Source organism: Equus quagga, chromosome 4, assembly GCF_021613505.1.
Source record: "Equus quagga isolate Etosha38 chromosome 4, UCLA_HA_Equagga_1.0, whole genome shotgun sequence".
Taxonomy (NCBI): Eukaryota; Metazoa; Chordata; class Mammalia; order Perissodactyla; family Equidae; genus Equus; species Equus quagga.
This window is the reverse complement of record NC_060270.1, coordinates 120,434,010-120,457,502: the sequence shown is the minus strand read 5'-3', so window position 1 is coordinate 120,457,502 and position 23,493 is coordinate 120,434,010. Positions and strand designations below refer to the sequence as shown.

The 23,493-nt window shown below is 35.6% G+C and overlaps 1 protein-coding gene across 2 annotated transcripts in view; it reads left to right on the top strand.

Annotated features, from left to right (window-relative positions):
- Window positions 1-1,587: 1,587 nt before the first annotated feature.
- The window catches only part of PDE1A (phosphodiesterase 1A), a 252,201-nt gene continuing 230,295 nt past the window's right edge, over window positions 1,588-23,493 (top strand). For both annotated transcript variants that reach the window (XM_046659818.1, XM_046659817.1), the window contains exon 1: window positions 1,588-2,024. In XM_046659818.1, coding sequence (XP_046515774.1) covers window positions 1,972-2,024 — 53 coding nt within the window. In that variant the 5' untranslated portion in view covers window positions 1,588-1,971. The remainder of the gene's footprint in view (window positions 2,025-23,493) is intronic.

Sequence of the window (23,493 nt, the reverse complement as noted above, 5' to 3'; positions counted from 1 at the left end):
ATTGTCTCCAGATTTAACTTCAGTATTACCCACATGTGAATTTATGATTGGATGCTTATTGATAGTGAAGGGAACATTAATTTAGACGTCACTATATAAATATATAATAGCTACATAAAAATATGTAATATAAAATTATCTACCTTTTTATTTGTAAATTCTTTTTTTATTTATAACTTTATATAATAAATCTATATTTTTTGGAGTATTGGGCATCATAACATCTGTGCTAGTTCCTTTGCAAGAAGCAGGCTAATCATATTTAGAAATAGCACAACGGTACTATTAAAGCTGGAAAGGAACATAGAATTCAATTAATACTATAACTTCATTTTACAAACAAGGAAACTGGGGCTCAGATAGGTCAAGAAATTTTCCCACAATGGCCCAGCATATTTGTGATAGAACTAGGACTAGAACACATTTATTTTATTTTTAGTTCAAAGCTCTCTCAGACTCATTCCATTTTCTAGTGTGGATTAGAACTCTTCAATAAAATCAGTGATTTTTTTGTAATCCTCTTCTCCTTCCTTGTCTCTCCTCTGGGAAGAAAATAAAAAGGTGTTCTCGCTCCTGTGGAAGTGTTCAGAGGGTGTTAAGAACTGCAAATTGCAGCCATATAGATCATGTCTCCCTCTGTGGCATTGATCCTTATTTTTATGGAGCATTCAACTAAAAACATGTATGTTTCTGTCCCCCCCCTTTTATTACATGTCTATTTTTAAAACATTTTACTCATGCTTTGAAATGATTTATTTTATTACATACCCAACCTCTGACCTGAAATCTCATCACATTATTGATTGAGTAGGAGTTTTATTAGTGATTCAGATAGAGGAATGTCTCCAAAATAAGTTATATTAAAATATGAGGATTCGCCTTATCTGTAACCAGAACAAGAGTTCCTGCAGTGTGAGTCTAAGTCTTCCAAATAAAACACTTTTTAATGTCATTTATTTTCAGCTGTTCACAACTTCTCTCTTCTACCTACTTTTCTTTCTTTTTATTTTTATAAATTCAAATTTGATCATACAATATAAAAACCTTAGGTTCCCAAGGAGATTTGGAGACTTTTTAAAAAAGAGTTTGTGTATGTGTGTGTGTTTCCCTGTTTTTTTTTGCAGTGTCCCCCCCTTAGTTGGAAAGCTACACTTGGGTACAGACATCTGGGTACAATGTTGCTGATAGAATTGAGCAATTTTTGTTTTTCTAACTTAGTAGTTCTGGCCAGCTTTGCATGCGCTTCTATCAGTTGAAATAGCATCTTCAACTTTAGCCAAGTGTAGGTTATTAGGTTATGAGTGCCAAAAATGATGAGTTGTTTCCACACTTCATCCAGTGAGAATAAAAGCAAGATTGTAAAATAATTATAATCTCTTGAAGCAGAGCCAGCCACGCAGCCTGAAGCCCATCTTTCTTCATTAATTTGTATACAGTTCTTATTTTAACAGAACAAACTTTCAGAGGGTACTCACATGGGACTACTGAACCAGCTGTACAACTTTTATTTTGAAGAAAAAAGTTGAGCCTCAGAACAGGCTGTTTTAAAGACAGGGAGGGACTTAGCTTTTCCGAGCTTGACCAGCATGTGGAAGGAGAGCTCTCATGGCTGTAATAACTTAGGAAGCTCCTACCTGGGTGACACTGGGGGAGGAAGTTTTCTGTTTGTTTTGTTTTGTTCCTGAGGGTCTCGTGCACTTTGCTTTCCTGTGTCAACGTGACTCTTGGTGGTTTTTGCACACCCTGCTCTGTGGGGGAGTGCCCCAACGTGCCTGTCTTATGTGGCCTCTATGGACACACTGCTCAGCTGGCAGAGAGCAGGGAAGTTTTCTCCCAGCATCCAAAAAGAGAAAGAGGAAACTACTTTTTCCTTCTGGACTTCTTGCAGCACAATAGATCAGAATAAGCTTCCACGTTCTTTCCCTGGATTTCTGGAGTGGTTTCCAGGAAGAAGTTAAACCTTCACCTTAAATGGATGACCATGTCACAATCAGGAAGAAACATCTCCAAAGACCCATCTTTAGGTAAGTAATGTTACATCTTAGGTGGTTTCCGGGCTATCAAGAAAAATAAGTTATCTCTTTCATCCTTAAATTGGGAATTCTGGCACCAAGCTACAGCAAGGCAGAAGTGTGCCTAAAGTTTAACTTCATGCATACGGAAGGAGTCGTTTTATTTTCTATTTTCTGAAACCCTATGTACAAGCTCTTATCAACACCTCAAAATATATTGTAAAAACCTATTAGCTGTTCATGCATATGAATGACATAGCACTGGGAAAACTTCTGAAACATTATGCAGTTCCTCTCTGTTTCCAATGACCCGCTAAATGGGAAATATTGTGCCTGATTCTTTCAACTGATTACACTCAGAGGTAGTGTTTTACTGCTGCTAATGCTACATCTTTTTGCAGTAATTTGTGGCGAGACAAATGTGAACTTGAGAGTGATTGTACTAGGTTGTGCATTTTACAGCTAGTTCACAAATATCTGAATGGCAGATAAGGAAACAATTGGGCAATAGGAGAAATTTTAGGCTGAGGAGGAATCTTTGGCCAGGAAAATGTAGAGACAGCATAATGCAGTGAGCTAAGGTTTTATTCTGGGGGGAGGGACACTCTTTCTCTAAGAGAGCAGCAATTTCTCTGTTGATTCTTTAACTCTTGATTCTTTATCTTTTATGCACTTTAGAATTCAGAACTTAGAATTAAGAAGTTTAAAGAAGCTAGAAAATGAACACAAACAATTTCTGCCTCTTAAGAGAAGATTAAAAAAAGAACTTAATTATATATCAATTTTGTGCCTCTCCCAAAATAATATCCTAAACATAGCAAAGATACTTCTTATTAGTAATATTAATATTAAAGTCAAGTCACAGCCACTGGTTGTTGATCTAGAAGTAACTACAGGATAATAGTTTATGGATGGAATTCCTGGCATTCCATGGTTGTTACATAATGAATAAGAGTAGGCCTCAAGGAGTATAATTATATAAAATGTGGCTGTATTTTTGTATTGATTAAGCATTATTACAGTATTTTTAGAAAGAAAAATATACTTTTGTAGTGCGTAAAACCAAATTCTAGCTCAAATCTGTTTTAAAACCTTCTTTTGAAGATAAATCATATGTAAATCTACAAATATGGATTTAATATCACAAACTGTCTACTTAAATATACATTTGTAAATTTTATGCAGTGGTGGGTAAATAACCCGAAATCCAAACTGACTCTCAAGATGTGTATTCACTTTCCATATTTTCTGAAAAGTTCTCCCAGTTCTATGTAATTAATTTCTATTTTCTCCTAAGTGCATGTGTGACTTCAAAAAGACATGACAATTGCCTAGATAATTCTAGACTCAACTCCACTGAGGCACCACTCAAAGAGGGCACCTGCAGAAGTTCAAGAAGGCAAGGTTGTGCTGGGTAAAATCGGATCCACTTAGCCATAAACTGTAGTATATTACCCTATGGGGGAGCTGTGGCGATTGAGCCTGGAGGTACTTCACCACTGGCTTATGCCCCGTCCTATCCCCTCCTGATGAATTATATGCTTAGGTGCCACTTGCAGTGGAATTGCAGTTCAACTGAAGTTCTGTTCTTTTTTATGTAAAGTACAGATCCTTTGTAGAAGCTGAGATTCTTTGCCCAGATAATTAGAATAAAATTTGGTAAATTCAAATGATGCTTCGTGATTCTGGTGACCTAGAAGAGAAAACGCAGCTACTAAAGAGGAGATAATTTCACCCAGGCAATCATTTCAAGCAAGTGTTGAACACAGGTTAAGGCCAGACGTGGAGGTGGGATTGATTGGTCAACTGGCATGTTGACAGCTGGCTCTGCTTTTTTCAGGATATGATTTTGATGAGGGAAAAGGGAGGAGGACAGTATCTTAAAGGATTCAAATGACTAGGCATAATTCTTCAGAGAAAGTCTTGGGCTGCTCTTCAGTAAAATACAGCATGGGCTGTCTGATAGCTAGTTGTACTTTAGGGCAAGTTGGGAAGTGGTTTAAGCTTGCCTTTGGCATCTCTGGCCCTTATCCCATGCCCCACTTCATTTTCTTGGTCAGCCTCCTTTCCTAGGTCCCTTGTCCCTTTGGGCTACCCCTGGAGTGTCTAGTCTCTTACATTGAGACAACTTTCTCAGGCCTGTCCTTTCTGGTCAGAGACCTATGGACCAGACCTTTCCTTCTCAATATATACTTGTTGGCACCCCACTTCCTTAGGACTTTGCACATTGGTTCTCAATCCACTGGGTAAGCAAATCTGTGTTAAGCTGTTTCCTATGTGCTGGTTGCAAGTTTAACAGAAATTTTGTAAAAAATAATATCTTGGCTGTTTATAAATAATTCATTTAAAAGTTCAATCATTAAAAGAGATCAGTGCAAGAGTTTTTTAGAAATACCTGACATGTTGACAATGTTAAAATTTCTATATACAGGCTACTTTCTCCTGCGAATGAGCCCACAGTTTTAATTCAATTCACATGGTCTTCTCTGATTGACTACAGGTGTCCAGAATCTGGGCTATGCCACTGGGAAGGTCAGATATGACAAAGAAAAACAAACCGTATCTGCCCTCACTTGTCATATCCTCTAGTATATACCTAGATAACTATGGCACAAGTAGACCATGAGTGCCAAAAAGGAGGTAAAAATGTCCTTGGAAATTATAATGAAGAGACAGATTTCAGTGATGACTAATTCTGACACCTAAGTGAATTGAGAGAGGTAAGAGCAAGATTTTTTTTTAATTTAATTTTTGAGACTGAATTAGCATCAATTTTTCATCAGGAAAATCTCCCTAAATTTCAGAGAGCAAAAGTCATCCATCAAGTGTAAAAAGTTAGCTGAGAGATTTTAAAGTAGATGGTGGACATTTGCAATTCCATGGCTGGATACGATACTGGGAAGACTGGCAGGAATCTTATGTGCTATTTAGATTCTGCCTGTAAGACTCACTGTGTCTCTTACAGTGGTCATTCTCAAATCATCTCACATAGTTAGGTTATCAAATCTATGTTTTAAAAATCTTTTGTAGAAAGTTTAGATGTATATTTTCACACCAAGTCTGTGAGGCAAGGAATAAAGGCAAAGTTTCGTTTATGGCCAAGGTGGGAGTTTGTATGATCTCTTTAATCATATCATGTGGAACTTTGGGATCAATGAGATGATTCAGCCCTGAGCATATGTAAATGGTGCATCTTGAACACCCTTTGTGGTTTTGCCTGCAGATGTTCTTGCAGCTCAGATTTGTATAGAGAAAAGATGATTCTCCCTCTACTAAAGAGAAACACTTTAAGTTTTATAATTTTCCGGGAAGGAAGCACTATCACAAAATCTGTATTAAAATGTTTTCAGTCAACAACATTGATTTTGTTCCTAGCAGTTATAAAATAAAATTACGTAGATCCTTAAAATCCAAGATGTGAATCACCACTTGATGTTAGAGCCCTCCTATAGACATGTTCATTTAGACTTCTAAAAACCTCTTTTTCTGTATTATCACAGAGTTTAATGTCTGGTAATCATAATTTATCTCTTTATATAAATAAATTAATCAATTTATAACACATTCAAATGAGGTAGCTTCGTGTAACTTCAGTAAACAATTGCTGAAGACACTTCTATCTTATTGCACCTCTGTCTTATTGTGCACATATTGCTCGGTGAACTTTCTATTCCCATGGGAGAAATCAACCTTAAACCTTGGTGCCAAGAAAAATCTGTTTCTCCTAATAAAGTTGCATCACTGAAAAATATTTCTTATCTGAGTTTTACTGCCATGAAGAGTTTAAGTCTTGGTTTTTGTTATAATTATCTCCTCCTACTTGATTTGATATTTTACGTTACCAAATTCTGTTATATGTGCATCATTTTCCATTTGTTACTTCAAATTCCTTCTAGAAGTAAGTAGAGAAAAAAATGAATTTAAAAATAAATTGAAACTTTTCTTATATGTTAAGCCTTATTTAGTGTTGTTTGGAACCAACAACCTTTTGAACTTCTTCAGGATTCAAAAGTGGATACGATATTTTTGTGGTGACTTTCCACTAAAAGTAGCACTTAAAAAACCACAAACAAAATCATGCATAGAGTTCTTCAGCAGCCCTGGAATTGAGAACTGGTCTATGCATCCAGGATCTGAGACATTAAAGGGCAAGTCAAATGGCTGCCAGGGCCCAACACTAATGAAAATCATGTTGAGATCTTCACAGCATTTAGAACATGCTGTTTCTTCTCTTTATGCCTTTTCAAAAGTTTTATTTTTACAAGTATCTGTTAGCAGAGGAATTCTGAGTGTGTTTTTGGCAGGATATTTTCTTCACATAGAGATGTAGAAAACAGTAGGATGAAATAAGAAAGGCAGATTCTGATTTTGTTTGTAGACCTAATGGGGATGTTTAGTAACCATTACTATGTCTGAATTCTAAGTTCAAGGTGTGATCTATGCTTTATAGAGGAATATCATAAAATATCTGTTACATATTTAAAATCACACACCTTTGGAGTGTAATAATTTTTATTATTCCCACATTTAAGTTCAGTGTACTAACATTAGTGTCAAACTAAAACATAAGTTGCTTATATGGAGGGGCCACACTGCATTTCAGACTTTTGTACATTAATAAGGTGAAATATCTGACTGATTTTGCCGATTTACAGTAGTTTTCTAAGCAAGGTGTCCAGATAGTATTCAAATATTCAGATATTTCAGACTCATTTCCTTCAGTGTTATGGGAACAATAAAAAACCAAAGCAAAGAATATAAAATGTAAAATCACTTCAAAATTTAAAGAAATTGTAATATATTTTGGACATTGGTATTTTTGTCTCATAAATATTTAAGTATTTACAGTGTTCTTTGATTTAAGTCTCTTTTTAACACCTTCCTCTCATCAGAAATACATACTTTATACAGAAATATGTTTAGTACAAAGTCATCAAAGTTAAAAAGAATTCATAGAAAAAAATTAAGAATGAGTTGCTGAAGTACTATAATATGTTAAACATATTTTCTTTTTTGTGCAATGAATTTCCTCATAGGAAAAAGCTCTATGTCAATCAAATCCAAAATATTATAGAATTCCGTATTTATGAAGGTATTTTCCAGTTGTTGGCTCTAAGACAAAAGTGATTGGAAATTCATTTATTAAAAAAAGAGAGAGAGGATAAAATGAATTTACCTGCAATGGTTACATAGTTACATACTGGAAATTTAATTTCAAGGTTTTAAAAAAATAAAATGATGATTTTTATGTAAGTGACAATTAATTGGTAGAAAAAACGATCTTATTTAAATTATTCCCCTTTGCTATGAAAGTAAAAAATACTTCGGAAAATAGACATAGTGAAATGAACTTAAAGTTTATGACACTGTTGGACATAATAAAAATTAATGAAGAACAAATATATTTTATAAGACGTTTATTAAAAATTAATTTTTTTGTTGTCTAGGTCAGGATGTTATTGGTGCTGGTCAAAGGTCATCGTATGACATAAAACAAGGAACAGACACAAATTGATCTTTAAAATAGATTACAAATATTAAAGCAAAACAATTAACATATGAATATAAGGCAGGTACTATTTATCATAAAAGTAATTATCAGACACTTGTGTGCCTTTTTTTTCTAGTTGTGATAAAAATAGCTCTAATTTTTTAGTGGTCATCACGAATAGGCAAACTATAATTTGTTATACATTTTAAAGTCAGGCAGGAAGTAATTTACTCTTGCTGCTATTATTTCATCCATAGTCAACACAAATTTAAATTATTTCCAATAAACTTAGCAGCAGCCGCCGCTGCAGCAGTAGATATTATACTAAGATCTGCTGTTCATAGAAATCTTAGCATATTCTTAGGCAACTGACATGCATGTAATCTTCAGAACAACTTCATAAAGAAGTATTAAATCCACAATTAATGATTTTGGTTATGGATCCAAGAACAGGGAATAGATTAAAACACGGGAAAATATCTCTCACTCAGGAGCTACACAAATCTTGTTTTCTAAGCTAGCAGAACTTGGCAATAATTACATTGGTATAATTTAGAAATGACTTTTCAAATATTTGTAATGTTTGGGATGAGGAAAATCAAGATTATGCAGGTAAAATGATATACTGGGGATAATGTAATGGTTTTATACCATCTGGAGAATTTTATATTTGGAATAATCAACCTGTTAGATATAGTGTTTAGGTAAAATGTAATGAAAAATAAGAAGAAGAAGATTAAAGACGATGTCTAGGTTTGTAGAAACAGAATAAGATTAAAGAAGTCTGCAGTACTCATATAACCAGTCTCTTCAGTTCTGTGACTGAACATGACATAAGTTTCATACTTAGTTCTCATGGGAAAGCTTCCGTTTATTTATGTATTTGATTAAGCCCACTTGGACATGAACTCTAATTGAGGAAAATCCAACATTTCCTGAATTGGAGCTGCTGGAAGTGCATAGGGAGAGTCACAGTGCTTTTGAAGGAACAGATGACAAAGCTTCCAGATTTGTTATCTTCATAACATCCAAGCCTGCTGCATTAAAACCATATTTTTTGTTATGGATTCTGAGTCAAATTGGTGTCTATTTTTAGTGTTTTGGTGACTCCAGGCTTTAGGATCTTAGGACGTTATTTTTAGAAGAGTTGTTTATTAAATCAAAACAGGCATTTAAATATTAATTATACATTTATTAACCACTTGTTCATAGACATTGAAAGTCTTGGGCTTTCATTATGAAAATTATCACTTCAGCTTTAAAAATATTAATATTTAATTTGACATTTTTAATGACCAAAGAGCTTGGAACAAATTGTTTGGAGATCAATGGTAATGAAAAACAGTAGGGCTGTATCTTTCATATACAAACGTGGCAAGTTTTGACTCCTAATTGAACAAGGAAAGGAAAATCCCACTCAGTCAAGTCACTTTTAAATTATATCATTAAATTAAAATTTGGATGAAAGTAGAGACATGTGATACTCTGGGGCCACCTATTTGTTAGATATCTCCTCTAATGAAAAACCCAAATGCTTATAGCTTTTACTCTGATGATGTAACTTTGTGAAACAACATAAAAGAGAAAAAAGAGATTCCTACTAATTCTGTGCCCACTAATAAAGCATTTGCTGCTCAGCCCAGCTGCATCCAATTGTTTTGAACTCTGAGATCCCGTGTCATTTTATCTGCATCTCTTTTATTGCACATATCACTTCATATTATTATAATTATTTGAGTAAGGGGATCAACTCTCCTCTACAACTATAAGATTCCTGAAGCTACAATCATTATTGAATTAATCTTTGTGTTTCCCATAGCTTTTGATAGAATGTGTGTCATAAGTTAGCATTTACCCAGTCTTCAAACTTAAATACCTAAAGGGATGAGGTCAGTATTGTAAATGTGTGAAATAGGAGGTGTTAAGAACTGTGGTAGACGGGAAACAAAAAACATTTAGTTTCACATTTTTAAAAACACTGAAAGGCTAAAACAAAATCCAACGGCAGACTGCTAGCTGGTGACCCTTGAAATAAATGAATGATAGAATAAATAATTTATTTATTTAGGTCCACCTAGTTGTTATCTCTCCATTTTCAGGGTGAATGATGGCCAGTAAATCTTAGCTGAAAATTCTGGTGGCTACATCTAAGAGGATTACTAGAGAGATGGGTTCTTGGTTCTTGATTCTCATACAAGTTAAAGAATGAGCAAATCAATAAACTTGTACTGATAATCTGTATATAATCTTGTAGCATTAAAGAAAATACTTAAAGAAATATGTAATTATTAAATGAATAAAATGCATTTATGTTAGCCTCAATTTGAATTATTCCAGAACTGGGGAATTCAATGCCTATAGCCCATTCCACCTTTGAACAACTGTAACCTGTTAGAAAGTACTTTCTTAAATGGAAATCTGTCTTCCAATCAGTATAAACTTTTTTGTTTCTTAGTAGAACTGGAACAAGAAGGATCCAAACTGTTTCTTTCATAGGACAGCCTTTCAAACACGGAAGACAATTATATCAGCTATTGTTGTTTATATATCTTCCTAAAACTCAGTGGCTTAAAATGACATGAGTCTACAGATCAGCTAAGTGGTTCTGTGACCCGTGGTAAATTTGCTTGATCTCAATGGGCTTCCTCATGCATCTATGGCGAGATTGTGGGTTTGTTGTGAGCTAGCTGGTCTCGGAGGACACGGGTTACACACAATTTGGGTTTCCTCCAAGATTCTCTCATATCCCTCCAGCAGGCTAGCCTGGACATGTTCTTAGGGTAGCAGCAGAAATCCATGAGAGGAAGTAGAATCTCACAAACACTTTTTTCAAGGTCTAATTGAGTCTGAATGAGTCAAGTTGCTACTGTCCCATTGGAAAAATAAAAAAGTCGCATGGCCAAGCCCAGAGTCAGTGTGGGAGGGCATTACTAATGGGAAGCAGTCCATTTGGGTCAATTAATGCAATTAATGCTCTTTAAAAGCTCTTGCACTTTTTCTGATTCTTTCCTTTAGTCCATCCATAGTTCATTCAGCCATTGAAGAGACAGCACATAATTTGAATTTTTATTTCATGTTGTTAAAGCTATCTGAGAGACCAGTGAGGATAGGAAAAAATATACATATTAACAGAATAGTGAAGTCTAGTTGATTCTCATGTCGCTAATGGGTCAAATGTGTCGCACCTGACTCCAGGGTTTAGCATACCTGAGATTCCTGGTTAAAAAGTTAAAAGTTAAAAAACTTTCACCTAATTGCCTAAAACATGAGCCATTACACTCACAACGATGGCCCACATTTTCGCAGTACTTTTTGGAGAATTGATTTTTACCAAGTGTTATGCTAACAGACTGGAGAAAATTAGTTATTTTAATAGAAGCTGAATATAATTAATTATATAATTTTGGGCAATTCAATTTCAATTCCACTAGAACTATGACATATAAAGAAGGCATTGTAAATATTAAAATAAAATAAAGCTTCCTTGTGCATTTGAATCATATTTGAGTCTCATCTATGTGTATTCTCTAGGAATAATGATTATCTTTTAAAAATTATTTTTATGAAATAGATTTATGATATTGTTTAATTTACTGAACCCTCCCGAACACCACTATAGTAAGTAAATATTTTCTTAAAAGCAGAAATTATGTAATTTCTCTTTTAAATCAATGATTCACAAAATGGATCTGTTTGCTACTGACATTACAATTGCAGCTTACAGAACAAAACAAAACAAAAATAAAACAAGCTCTGAAACCCTAACTTCAGATATTCTACTTTAGTAGGTAAGGGAGTAGAAAGCTTTGATGTATTTCTACATGCTCTCCAGTTTATGCTGATTCATAGCTAGATTTGGGAGCCACGTTCCTTAAGGATATAATTTACATACAATAGGAATGAAAGAGCAGAGTAATTTGGAAAACCTTTCAATAAGGTTAGCATGATCACTGAAATATAAGCCAATTTTTTTTCTTTTATTTTTTTCATTCAAAAATATCTGTGGGTATAGGGGACCAATAAATATGAAGAGAGTTAAGTTTCTTCTTTAAAAAAAAGCTCTTAAACCCTTGTTTTAGGTTGTTTGTCTCTAAAGTGCAGAGACAAATGACCGTGAACTCCAAAGCGTGGTTCTCAACATTGGCTGTATCTTAACAATCACTGGGGAATTTAAAAAACTCCAAGAGCGCAGGTTGTATCTCAGATCTATTATATCAAAATCGCTGCATGAAACTCAGGAATCAGCGTTTTTTAAAACTCTCTAGATATTTCTAATGAGCAGCCAAGTTTGAGAACTACTGCCCTAAAGAGAAGCACATATGAAGTACAGTGACAGAAGAAGGAGAAACATTGGCGAGTGAATATTGAAGGGTGCATAGGATTTTGACAGGCAAGTAGAAGGAAAAGACATCAAGAAGATGGTATAGCATGAGCAAAGGCATGGGAATACAGAAGTGTGTGAAGTATTGGGAGAGTTTTGGCGTTAAGGAGAATTCCTGATTGGCCAGCATAGAGCTGAGCTTCTGCCCGTGGAGGGATATGTGGCTGAAAGGTGGGTTAGGGCTAGTGAGTCAACAGCCATATGGATTTATTTTATGAATATGTGCTGTTGCCCACCTGATCTTTAATTAAAACTGACAAATCTGATGAATGGAACTCCTGAGCTCAGTGTTTCCAAAACGCTATTTCATCACAGAACACAATTCCCCTGAGAGACTAGAACAAAAGCATCAAATAACTTTAGGAAATACTCCCTGTCATACTCCCTCTCCTCTTAGAGATTTACAAAACATATTTGAATTTTTGAAGTAAAACTTAAGTTTGTTTACTCCAGTATTTTCCCAAACATATTCTATTTCTATATGATTCTTCTGTTTCTATATAATATCTCCAGAAATCAGTGTTCCAAGGTATACATTTTTGTTCCCCTAAATTTTCCCAACATGTTCCTCCTTTACTTTTCTGAAATTCACTTTGCTTCGGCTAGTCTTTTTTCTTCTTTTATTTTTTTTCTTATTTATGTTGCCTGGAAGATCATCTGACCCCAAGAAATTTCTCTATCCTTACCATTTTTCGTCTCCACTTAGAGAAGCTAGGGCAGCAAAGTTGCCTAGTTGAGTGAATGACTAATATTCTCTTACCTAACTACAATAGCTTGAGTTTGAAAAAAGGAGGAAGAAAGATTTTGAAAAGATTGAGAATGATGAACAATGTCACTTTATTGAAACAGCCGAGGGTAAATTAAGAGATAACAGATGGGCGTTATCTGTGGATTATCACGCCCAGGTATCGCTGTACACACAAGTTTGGCAGCATTTTACCTAGCCCTTGGATCTTTTTCCTGTTTCATCCTGAGGAGATTTTTTTTAAAGCATTGCCTTACATTAACACTTTGTGAAAAGCAGACCATTCAAAATCTGTGAATAATACTATTTTGAATAATGGTGGCTTATGCTTGTATAGAATCTCATATAAAGAGTTTTGGAAAAAAATTTTACATCTGTTAAACTATTTGTTCATACAGTAACCTGATGAAGTAGAAAGGAAACTGTAGATCCCCGTTTCATAGGTGAAGAAATTGAAGCTCAAGGGATCACACCAAATCAGAGGAAGACATATTGAAGAGAACTGATATTATGAACAAGCAGATGAAGTGTGGCTCACCTCTACATATTGCATCTTCATAACAGATGATGCTAGGAGACCTTGGTGCATATGCCAGGCCAGCCATACGAACCTTCCTTGAGGTATAACCCATTCTCACTAGCCAAGGAAGTAATTTGAATCACCTTAAAAATTATTTTTCCAGCTGCTCAGAATTATTTAATATCCATGATATCCATGAAAATTTTTTCTTCTAGAAGTGGAGCAAGGAAAAAAACTGAGCAAAAGTGAATTACCACGTGTTCTCTGGGTCACACGACTTACTATGATGACTGTACAAACATAGGTTTGACATATGAAGCACTTATTAGGAATTTTAGGACATAAAGTACTGTCTCCAGAAGGAGTAAAGAAAGAGGAGGGAAAAGAAAGATAAAGTTCAGGAGTTGCTTTGAAAGTGTTTCTAAACAGAAGAGATTTGTTGCTACCATAATATAAATAGCATTTTCCTAGGCAGCAGGAAGACCCTTGTAGATACTGAAGGAAATGGTTTTTAGGTTGCGCAAGACTAGAACTAGATTTCATTATGACTTCATTGTGGTTTCATTAATAGAAATGATGAAACTATAATTTGACAGTACCCACCCTATTCATCTTTACTTTTAGGCTTTGTTTTCTGTAAATTTTCTAATACTCAAAATGCTTGAAATTTACTGTTTTGATGATGTTTTATTTTAACATACCATAGACCACTCTTGAGTGTCATGAAACCTCCATCTTTTGTTATTTTAAAATGCTTTTCTTTATTGTGATTTTTTTCTGAAATAGTATTCTAAGAATCTATTTTCTGGACAGAAAATAAATCTCACATTCAATATTAGGCAAACAATATAATATCTTAACAAGGCTATTTTCCTCTCTCTTAAGAATCAAATATTTGTAAAAGCTTTACTAAAGGATATTGTTTTTGTGGTACAGGGTGGTAAAAACACAATTTGTTTAAAACGCTTTCCATTTCTAGAGTAGATCCATTCTTTCTTTTTTTTTTTTTTGAGGAAGATTAGCCCTGATATCGGCCACCAATCGTCCTCTTTTTGCTGAGGAAGGCTGGCCCTGAGCTAACATCCATGCCCATCTTCCTCTACTTTATATGTGGGATAGCTACCACAGCATGGCTTGTCAAGGGGTGCCATGTCTGCGCCCGGGATGCAAACCGGCAAACCCCGGGCCGCCAAAGTGGAATGTGCGAACTTAACCGCTGCACCATCGGGCCAGCCCTGATCCATTATTTCTCGATATTTGCTTATTTAAAAAATGGAAAACATTTTCTGACTACATTCTGAGGAGCTAAACAGCTGTACCAAATGACCATTGACCTAAACTTTACATAAAAATTATTCTTAATTCTGTATATCAGCTTTTAGATAAACTCATGTGGAAGTTGAGCTGCTAAAGTTGAGTAATTTTGATCAGTGTGTATAATCTGGATAATTTGATCTGCTTTATCCTTCTTCTTACCTACCAACACATTGTTTCCCCCTCTCTTATTAGCCCAAATGGTAATTTAGCCTCATTTATTCATTTAATGGAGGCTATGTCAACACTGCATTGGTGAAGGAGCCTAGCTTGCATCTAACTTTTTAATTTGCAACTCTTACAGATGTCTAAAAATATGATTGTTGCTCCCTCCCACTCCATGCTCTTTTCTTTCTTCCTCCTCTCCTGCCAGACACCAGAATGCCTAGAATTTCTTGTGTGAGAAAAATTTACTATATACTTAGAAAACGAATGGTTGTGCCAGTTAGTGTGTTATCCTGAGGAGTTCTACCCACAAATGTAAACATTAGGACATTTAAGGCCACCTTACAGCTATGAGTTTAAATTTGAGCAGACAATGGTCTCAGGACTTCCAGATGGAGTATTGGTTCTGGATTTTCCTTTAAAGATTGGGACTCTGAGGGAAGGCTCTGGAAGTCCATATTTAAGACTTATCTCAGACTAGAATGCTTAGGTGATATCTCAATAACTTATTATGCAACTTGGAGATGCTCGTTCTAAAATAATTTTCCCTTAGGTTTTCTACTCTGTCAAGTTACAGTTCAATTTCTCTTCATTTTTCTCTCTTCCTTCTATTCATTAGTCTTTAAAATGAGGACTGTGTGTGACTTCCACATTCTCTCATTAACTTCTCCAGTCCCCTGCAAAACCACCTGTTCTCATAAATCTTAACTATGTCCTGTGTTAGGTGGTTCCTAAATTTACATTTGCAGATCTCAGCTCTATCCCCAGTGACAATTTCCTTCTCTACCCATCTCTTAGACATGTCTACCTCAATGATACTGATCTATCCTGAAGAGGTTTATTCTAACACATACTTATTCTCTAGGAGTAAGTTCAGGAGCATGTGTGTGCATGTGTCTCCAAATGTCGTCCCTTGCAACGCTAGTGTCCCATGAGATTTAATAGTTTTACACACACACACACACACACACATTACTATACAGAATCCCAGAACTTTATTGTGTTTATGTTAAATGTAAATATTTAAGAGGAAGATATGATATTTAGTGTTTCGTAAATTTACAGTGGAAACCTCTTTGTGCTGAATATCTATAAACTTATCAAAGTCTCTAGTAAATTGTTATTTGAGAAATATTGCTTTGATGAACAGCCTTGCCTATCAGCTTTGAGCCTCTTTGTCAATCGCTATTAAGGAAAGCATAAAATGTTTCCCTGTGCTTCTATTCCTCTGGTCACTTAGACTTCAAATCTCAGTTATTTTTGATGTCACCCTACTTCTTGTCTTCTATAGTAAAATAAATATCAAGTCCTTTCAATTATGTCCTTGAAAAATTACTTATCTCTCTTCTCTCTTCTTTGTGCCTTTTCACTTCAAAACCTTTTCCCCTCTCATCTAAAATTTTATATTTCTCAAACTGATCTAATCTCAAGCTCACTTCCACAGTTCCTTGTTTCTAGAGTTATCAGATTAGTCTTTAGAGCTTTGTCATGGTTGTGTCACTCCCTTCTTCCATAATTTGCAATGACCCTTCACTTTAAACTGAGTGAAATATTGACTCTTCTAGCATTCCAAACACTTTATACCTACTCTCCATTTACCTCATCTCCTTCCTCCCTTTGCAAATCCTATGCTACAGTCATTCTGGATGACTCATTGTCCCCTAGGACCTGTCTTATGTTTCCCTTCCTGAGCCTATGTCCACTCTCCTTCCTTTACTTCAATGCTTTCCCTCCACCTCCTGTCTAAACTTACTCTCTGTCCTCATTCATGCTACAAGTCCTAATTCAAATGCTACTATTTTCATGAAGTGTTCTCTGATTCTTCCAATGAAAATAAGTTTCTCTTCGCTTTGACTTTAATGGTAGTAACACTTTTCTTTTTGTAGCTCTGTATTTCTGAGCATATTTGCCAGAAATTGGTATGATTATTCATTATTTAGTCCATATCTTAACTTCTCTTCTTAGTATGAACTTATTAATGGCTGAGATTTTGTTATATTTATAGAATTATAGAACAATCATTTTGGAAAAACCTGACATCTAGTGCAGCTCTCTTATTTCATAGATGAATAAACAAAAAACTTTTAAGACATTAAATGCTTTGGCCAAGTTTTCACAGCTAGTTAGTGGTAGAGTCAGAACTAGAGCACAAGCCTCAACTCTCAATCCAGTGTTCTTTCTAGTCTGATTTCTTTGCATCTCTTGTGCTACCAGCTCATGGTAATAATATCTCTTGAGTATCCACTATGTACCAGGGATCTTACCTACATTAATTCTAGTTGTAGGGATAATATTAGAATATGGTCATTAGTATCCCTATATTACAGACAAAGAAAATGAAGTTCAGTGAGGTTAAATAACTTGTCTAGGTAGAATAGTCTGGAATCAAAGCCAGGTCCACTTGACTCCAGAGGCTATGCTCTAGGGTCAAAGATTGACTGAGTAGAGGGCTATCTAGTTTAGGGTCAGAGTTTGGAGTAGCTAGCTTGGAAACCTGCATTGAATTGCCACATAAGGATCAAATCTCAGACTTTAAAGTGACTATATTTAGTTTTCAGGTAATGCAAATTAAAGCCACAATGTAGTGCAATTATGTGCCTCTGGAATGGCTTAATGCAAAAACCAAAAATTGAACCCAGTGGGGGCTGGTCTGGTGGTGCAGTGGTTAAGTTCGCACATTCCACTTTGGTGGCCTGGGGTTCACCAGTTCAGATCCCAGGTGCAGACCTACACACCTCTTATCAAGCCATGCTGTGGCAGGCCTCCCACATATAAAGTAGAGGAAGATGAGCACGGATGTTAGCTCAGGGCCAGTCTTCCTCAGCATAAAGAGGAGGATTAGCAGCAGATGTTAGCTCAGAGCTAATTTTCCTCAAGAAAAAAAAATTGAACCCAGGGCTAATGAGAATTTGGAGTAGGGTTTCTCAGCCTCAACACTATTGACATTTTGGACCAAATAATTTGTTGTTGTAAAGGATTGTCTTGTTCATTGTAGGATGTCGAGCAGCATCCCTGGCGTCTACCCACACCATGGCAATAATATCCACCAAGTTGTGATGGCCAAATATGTTTCAGGCACTGTCAAATATTCCTTAGGGTATAAAATCATACCCAATTGAGAATCCACTGATTTAGAGCAATCAAAACTCTCATATATGGTTGGGGGGACTGAAAATAAGTTCAAAAACTTTGACTCTACTAAAGTTCAGCATATATATATATATATATATATATATATATATATATATACACCCAGAAACCTCAGTCCTAGGTATATACCCAAGAGAAGTGCATACGTATAATATATTCATCAAAAACCTTTACAACCATGTTCTTGGAAGCACTGTTCATAAGAACGTAAAACAAAAAACCACCAAATGCTCATCAACAGTAGAAGGGATAAATAAATTGTGTGGAATACCATAAAGTAATGAGAAAGACTGAACCAAGAGTATGTGGAACAATATGGGAAAACATCACAAAGATAATATTGAATGAAAGAAGCCGGACGCAAATGAGTACATGCTGTATTATCCAATTTATTTAAGGCTCAGGGACAGGTAAAACTAATACAGGTATTAAAAGTCAGGAGAGTGGTTACCCTTGGAACCCCTTGAAGGGAGCATGAGGGAGACTCCTCAGTGTTGGCAACATTCTTTCTTTTGATCTGGTTTCTGGTTACATGAGTGTATTTAGTTTGCAAAAACTCATCAAACTAACCCGATTTGTGTAATTTTCAGTATGAATGTTATACTTCAGTAAAAAGTTAGAAAAAAAACTAGAGCAACTTCTGTTTGGGGGAAGAAATTGAAACTTATTAACTGACTGCAGATGAAGCTTCAGGGAAGAAGTGATGGTGGCGCTAGAGCAGCTTTGAGGGGGATACAGTTTGTAAATGGCTCCAGCATGGCCTGGGTCGGCATGAAGGGAACGAGTGATAGCTCTCTTCTGTGCCCTGTCCGTGGAAACCTGTCAGAGAGATAATAAATAAACGTAGAGGACAATTAGAAATTGATAGGCATACATTTAGTTTCCATATCCTCTATGTTTACCCACATATCTTTCAATTTTATTATTCTACATTGTTTAAGAAAGTGTTTAGACTAGCTGCATGAAGGAGTTTGAGAAATGGAAATGCATTACACAGAATGGCACAGACCATGTGAGCCCAGCTATATTATTCCATTATAAGGCCATGTATTAATTATACTGCATTTCTTATATGTTCCTTAGAAAGACACTCCTACATTTATATTTAGATTGCTAATCATTATTGTTATGGTTGGGAACAATTCATATCAAGATGCAGGCTTTCTTTAAAATAAATTACACTCTAATAAATGTTTATTCATAGTTTCAAACTGTGGGCGCATCTTAAAATGGTAAATTAGTCGAACTGTTCATTATAAAATTTTGAATTTTTTCACAAATTTATTTTTATAAAGAATAAATTTAGAAACCATTCATTAGGAGAGAGCTTATGGAATATCTACTCTGAAGATAGAAGAAATCAGAAAAACACATTTGTTATTTTGAACTCTTTATAATGAGAATGATTATTCTTACTATTGATTGTGATTTGGCTATTTAATGATCTAATTTAAAAGTCTCTATAATGATTCATATTTAACTTATATTAATATTTTTAAGGATAGACCATATAGCGCATATAATTTTAATGATTCTGACTGCTGCAGTTAAATAAGATCAAGAAGACAGGTATTCATTATTGGGAAGAGTTGTTGACTTCCCTTACCCCTATAGTGTACAGGTGATCCTCCAGTTAATTCTGTTGTCATGAATGGAAGGATAAGTGAAGATGCATCCATGCACCTGTCAGGAAGTGAGAACATGGTTATTTCATAGCAATTTGTAACTTCCGCTTGAAGTATCTATCATGATTTGTAGTTATACATTTACAGTTTATAATGTACATTTACACTGGAATGGAAGAGACAGAGACCCAGACAGAAACTCTAGAGACTCCTCTCTGTAGGGGAGCCAGGCAGCTGAAGGCAAGCACTGGGAGGGCTCAGGTTCTGCCCTGGGGGATTCTGGGAAAGTGGAGGTTGACACCTGGCTCCTGGCCTTGGCCTACATCACTGGTTCCCCAGCATGCCTGCCCAAGTCCTTTGCATGTGAGCTCAGGATCTTTTCCCCATGAGCCAGAACGTGTTGCCAGTCTTTACCTCCTGCTTCTGGATGGCACAGCAAGAGGCCAGCACCTCAGCCACCTTAGATACTATGGGATCATAGTTCATGCTGGCTATGGCGATCACCTCATCACCTTTGGTGTAAAAAGTCATGAACTTCAGCTCCTCCAGATGCCCCTGGATGAGGATGTCAGTGAAGTGTTCTGCATACCCTGTGGGCTGGACAAGAGGGCAGTGCCCACATGAGCCCAGCAGAGCAGAGGTGGGGCCCTGTGCCCCCCTAGCAGCCCTGGACCCGCCGCCCTGGAATGCACATTCTAAGTCCACAAAATTGGGATTGAATTTGCATATGTTTTATCTCCATTGCCAGCACAGTTCTAGATAAGTATTTGTCCCAATAAATGAATAACATCAGTGAATTTTTTTATAGGCTCGGGGTTTATCTTACTCGTTATCTAATTATCTTAACACAGTATTTGAGATTAAACACTGAAGCCATTACTCCATTCAGGTGCAAATTTCTAGCAGATTATTCACAATCTAGGAGTGAAACTGGAATCAGATTTAGGAGATGCTTGAAGAAAGGTGCTAGTTGGATTCAGGGGAAAAGATTAGATTTCAAGAAAGAGAGGTTACAAAGACAAAGGAAGAGGGCTAAAGAAAGAAAGAAGAGAAATGGCCAGTGTTAGAAGAAGAGAGGAGAATTAGAGAAGAATGGAGGAAATCAAGAGAGCTGCAGAGCAGCAACTGACCAGTAACGAAGATGGAGCAAAAGGACTTGCTCTGGAGGCAGAAGTTCTGTGTCTCTGCTCAGCCTCTAGCTAGTGAGAGAAATCACTTCATCATTCTGAGCTTCAATTTTCTATCCGCAAGGTAAGTGAATTGGCCTCTAGTGGATTTTGCAGCTGCTGAATTTTGTGAACACTTTCTGTGAGGATGAGCAAAGGCCATAGAGTTGATAATCATTGTTGATAACGTTTAAGTGAGACCTTTAGAAAAATGAAAGAAAGCAGGAAGCTGCATAGTAATAAAGAGAGGGCAGTGAGTATAGATCATTTATATAAACAGTTCATAAGAAATGAGCTTGGTAGCAGGAAAGACATTGCGCATTAATTTTAAATGTATTTTAGGAAAAAGAATAATAAACCCTGTATTTAGTCCACCCCTTATCATAGGTAGTTACTCCCCAAGAAATCTGAAATATTTAGGGGTCTGCAGCAGAGGCCAGGTCCAGGGCCAAGGCTAAGAGATAATCATGATAATTATATTGAATGAGGAACTGATTCATGAAAGTGCATTTTCATTTGTTATTTATGTAAGGCATGCTGTGAAGCTCAGAGAGGGTAGCTAACTTGTTTAAGATCACAGAGCTAGCTAGTAACTAGCAGAGCCGGGGTTCAAGATAACATCTGCTAAACTACAAAATCCTTGAAAAGCCTGAGTACACTGTATTGTCTCAAATCGCTGGGAGTAATACTCTGGGGGAGTAAATGATAGGGGGAGGATTTGGGTAGCCACTGCTTTTTTTGTTGACAGATGTTTTAAAAAATAATTATTTTTACATAAATTGATTGACTAAATCCCACTGGCTCAAACCAGTGGTAATGCCAAGTGTGGGACATTAGGGCAGTTGTGCCTGGCAGAGGCACTATGAACTGATGTTTTCTACAGAGAATTTAAAAGCAGTAATAATCAGCTAACAGTCAGTCTTATTTTTATTATCACCGTGGGCCAGCAATTTAAACAATATCGGTGATAAAATACTCCTCAAGAGTCCTATATTGATCCAGCTCCTAAATAATTCCTGTGGTACTGTTGAGTTTTAATTATCTACATATGTATATACATTATAATAATATATATACACACATACATATATAGTGTGTACATATTATGTAATATATGTCTGTGTGTATACATACACATATATATTACTTACCCTTTAATAAACATTGTGTTCTACATGGGAGATACTGTGGGGGAATTTCCATTATTCAGTGGTGTCCCAGCACATGTAGACTCAGTTACACACATTTGTTTCAAGAATAAGCAGTCTGCCAAGTTCTGTTTTTTGGTCACTGTGCTATCATTTATTTCAAATGTACTGTTAAAAATACTTTGGTGAAAACAAAAACTGTACTCAAATCAGACACAGATGGTTCTGAACAATGATAAACTTTGGGAAAGTTTACCAGGTGTAACACAAATTTATGCTGACTTTTCCATCGAAGATATTCGTGGCAATTTTTGACTGCAGAGGCATTTGAAACCTATTAGAATCAATCTGGAAAAATCAAGAAATGAACAGCATTTTATTGTGAGATGAGATCTCATAAATCCCTGCCAAATTTATCTTTAATACTTTTCTTATATATTTTTTATATCTGTTGCTTCAAAATATTTTTAAAGTAAAATTAGCAAAAAGTCCCCCTTGAATTACTCTGAGTGAAGATAGATTGACAAATCTGACTATACTGTCTACTGAGGATAAATATGTAAAGATGGGCAGTTTTGACAACATTATTGAAAAATATGCCGAAGTTAAGGCTCAAAACAGAAACTGTAATATTATTGTTTACTTTAACAGAATACCATGTAGATAGACTTTTATCTTTTTATAAACAAATTCATTAGTTAAAAAATCAATCCATTGATTTTTCATTTTTCTGTAATATCTCTAATATTTATTTTATTAATTATACTTTTATACTGGCATACTGGCACATGTTCAACTAGAGAAAATGTTTACTTGCCTACATTTCTTTTTCTAACCATCATTATTATTTGTTTCATTTCATGATTATTTCTAAGAATAACTTTTCATACATGTAAGGGGAGTCTTAAAACATGATCTGCTCTGGGTGTCCAACAGGCTAGGTATGCCGTTGGCTAAAACTAAGGGTTGTTTTTAAAAATCTTCTTGAATGACTGTGGGAAATAGCTTTTTACTTCTTTATCTCCACCAAAGTTCTGAGCATAGCAGTTGATAACACATACTTATTGAATGAAAAGACAGATGATGGATGAAAAATAAACAAATGCTTAAAATAAGTCATGTTTGGTCTGCTAGCATTACTGGAAATCTACATTTTTAGTGTGAGCCTAAGAACCTAAAAATAATTTGACTGCTAATCAAAACTGATCCTTTACGTTTATGGCTGAAGATGAAAACTACAAAATAAATGCAGTAAACCTCAGAATGTTGAAAGTCTGATCCCCTAAAAATACTCTGTAAAAGATTTTGGAATTTCAGGACTGGATTGATCTGTTCGTTTTTTTCATCTGTAAAATGGGAATAGTAATAGTAGTGCCATATAGTGTTGAAGTGAGAGTAAAATGAGATAGCACAGAGAAGGTATTTAGTGCTCAAAACAGTCTAGGCATTTGATAAACAATAGCTGTCATAATCACATAGAAACTTAAATTTTTTTAATAAAATTACTTTGACCTAAAATGAGTCCATAAACCTTTCCATTTGAGGAGAAAATATTTGAAAGGCCAAGGTCTTTTTCTTTAGAAGGTTTTTGGGGCTTAGGACTTTGTAACTGGAGCTTTTTCCTATCTAGAACTTAGGCTCATGAAATGCAACGTTTCACCGACCCCAATGGCATCATGTAGTGTTAGCTAGCAATAGGCTGCCTTTCAACGTCAGCTATGTCTTCTTGTTCTCCCTGGATAAATGATCCTAGAGAAGTAGAAAAGTAATGATTCA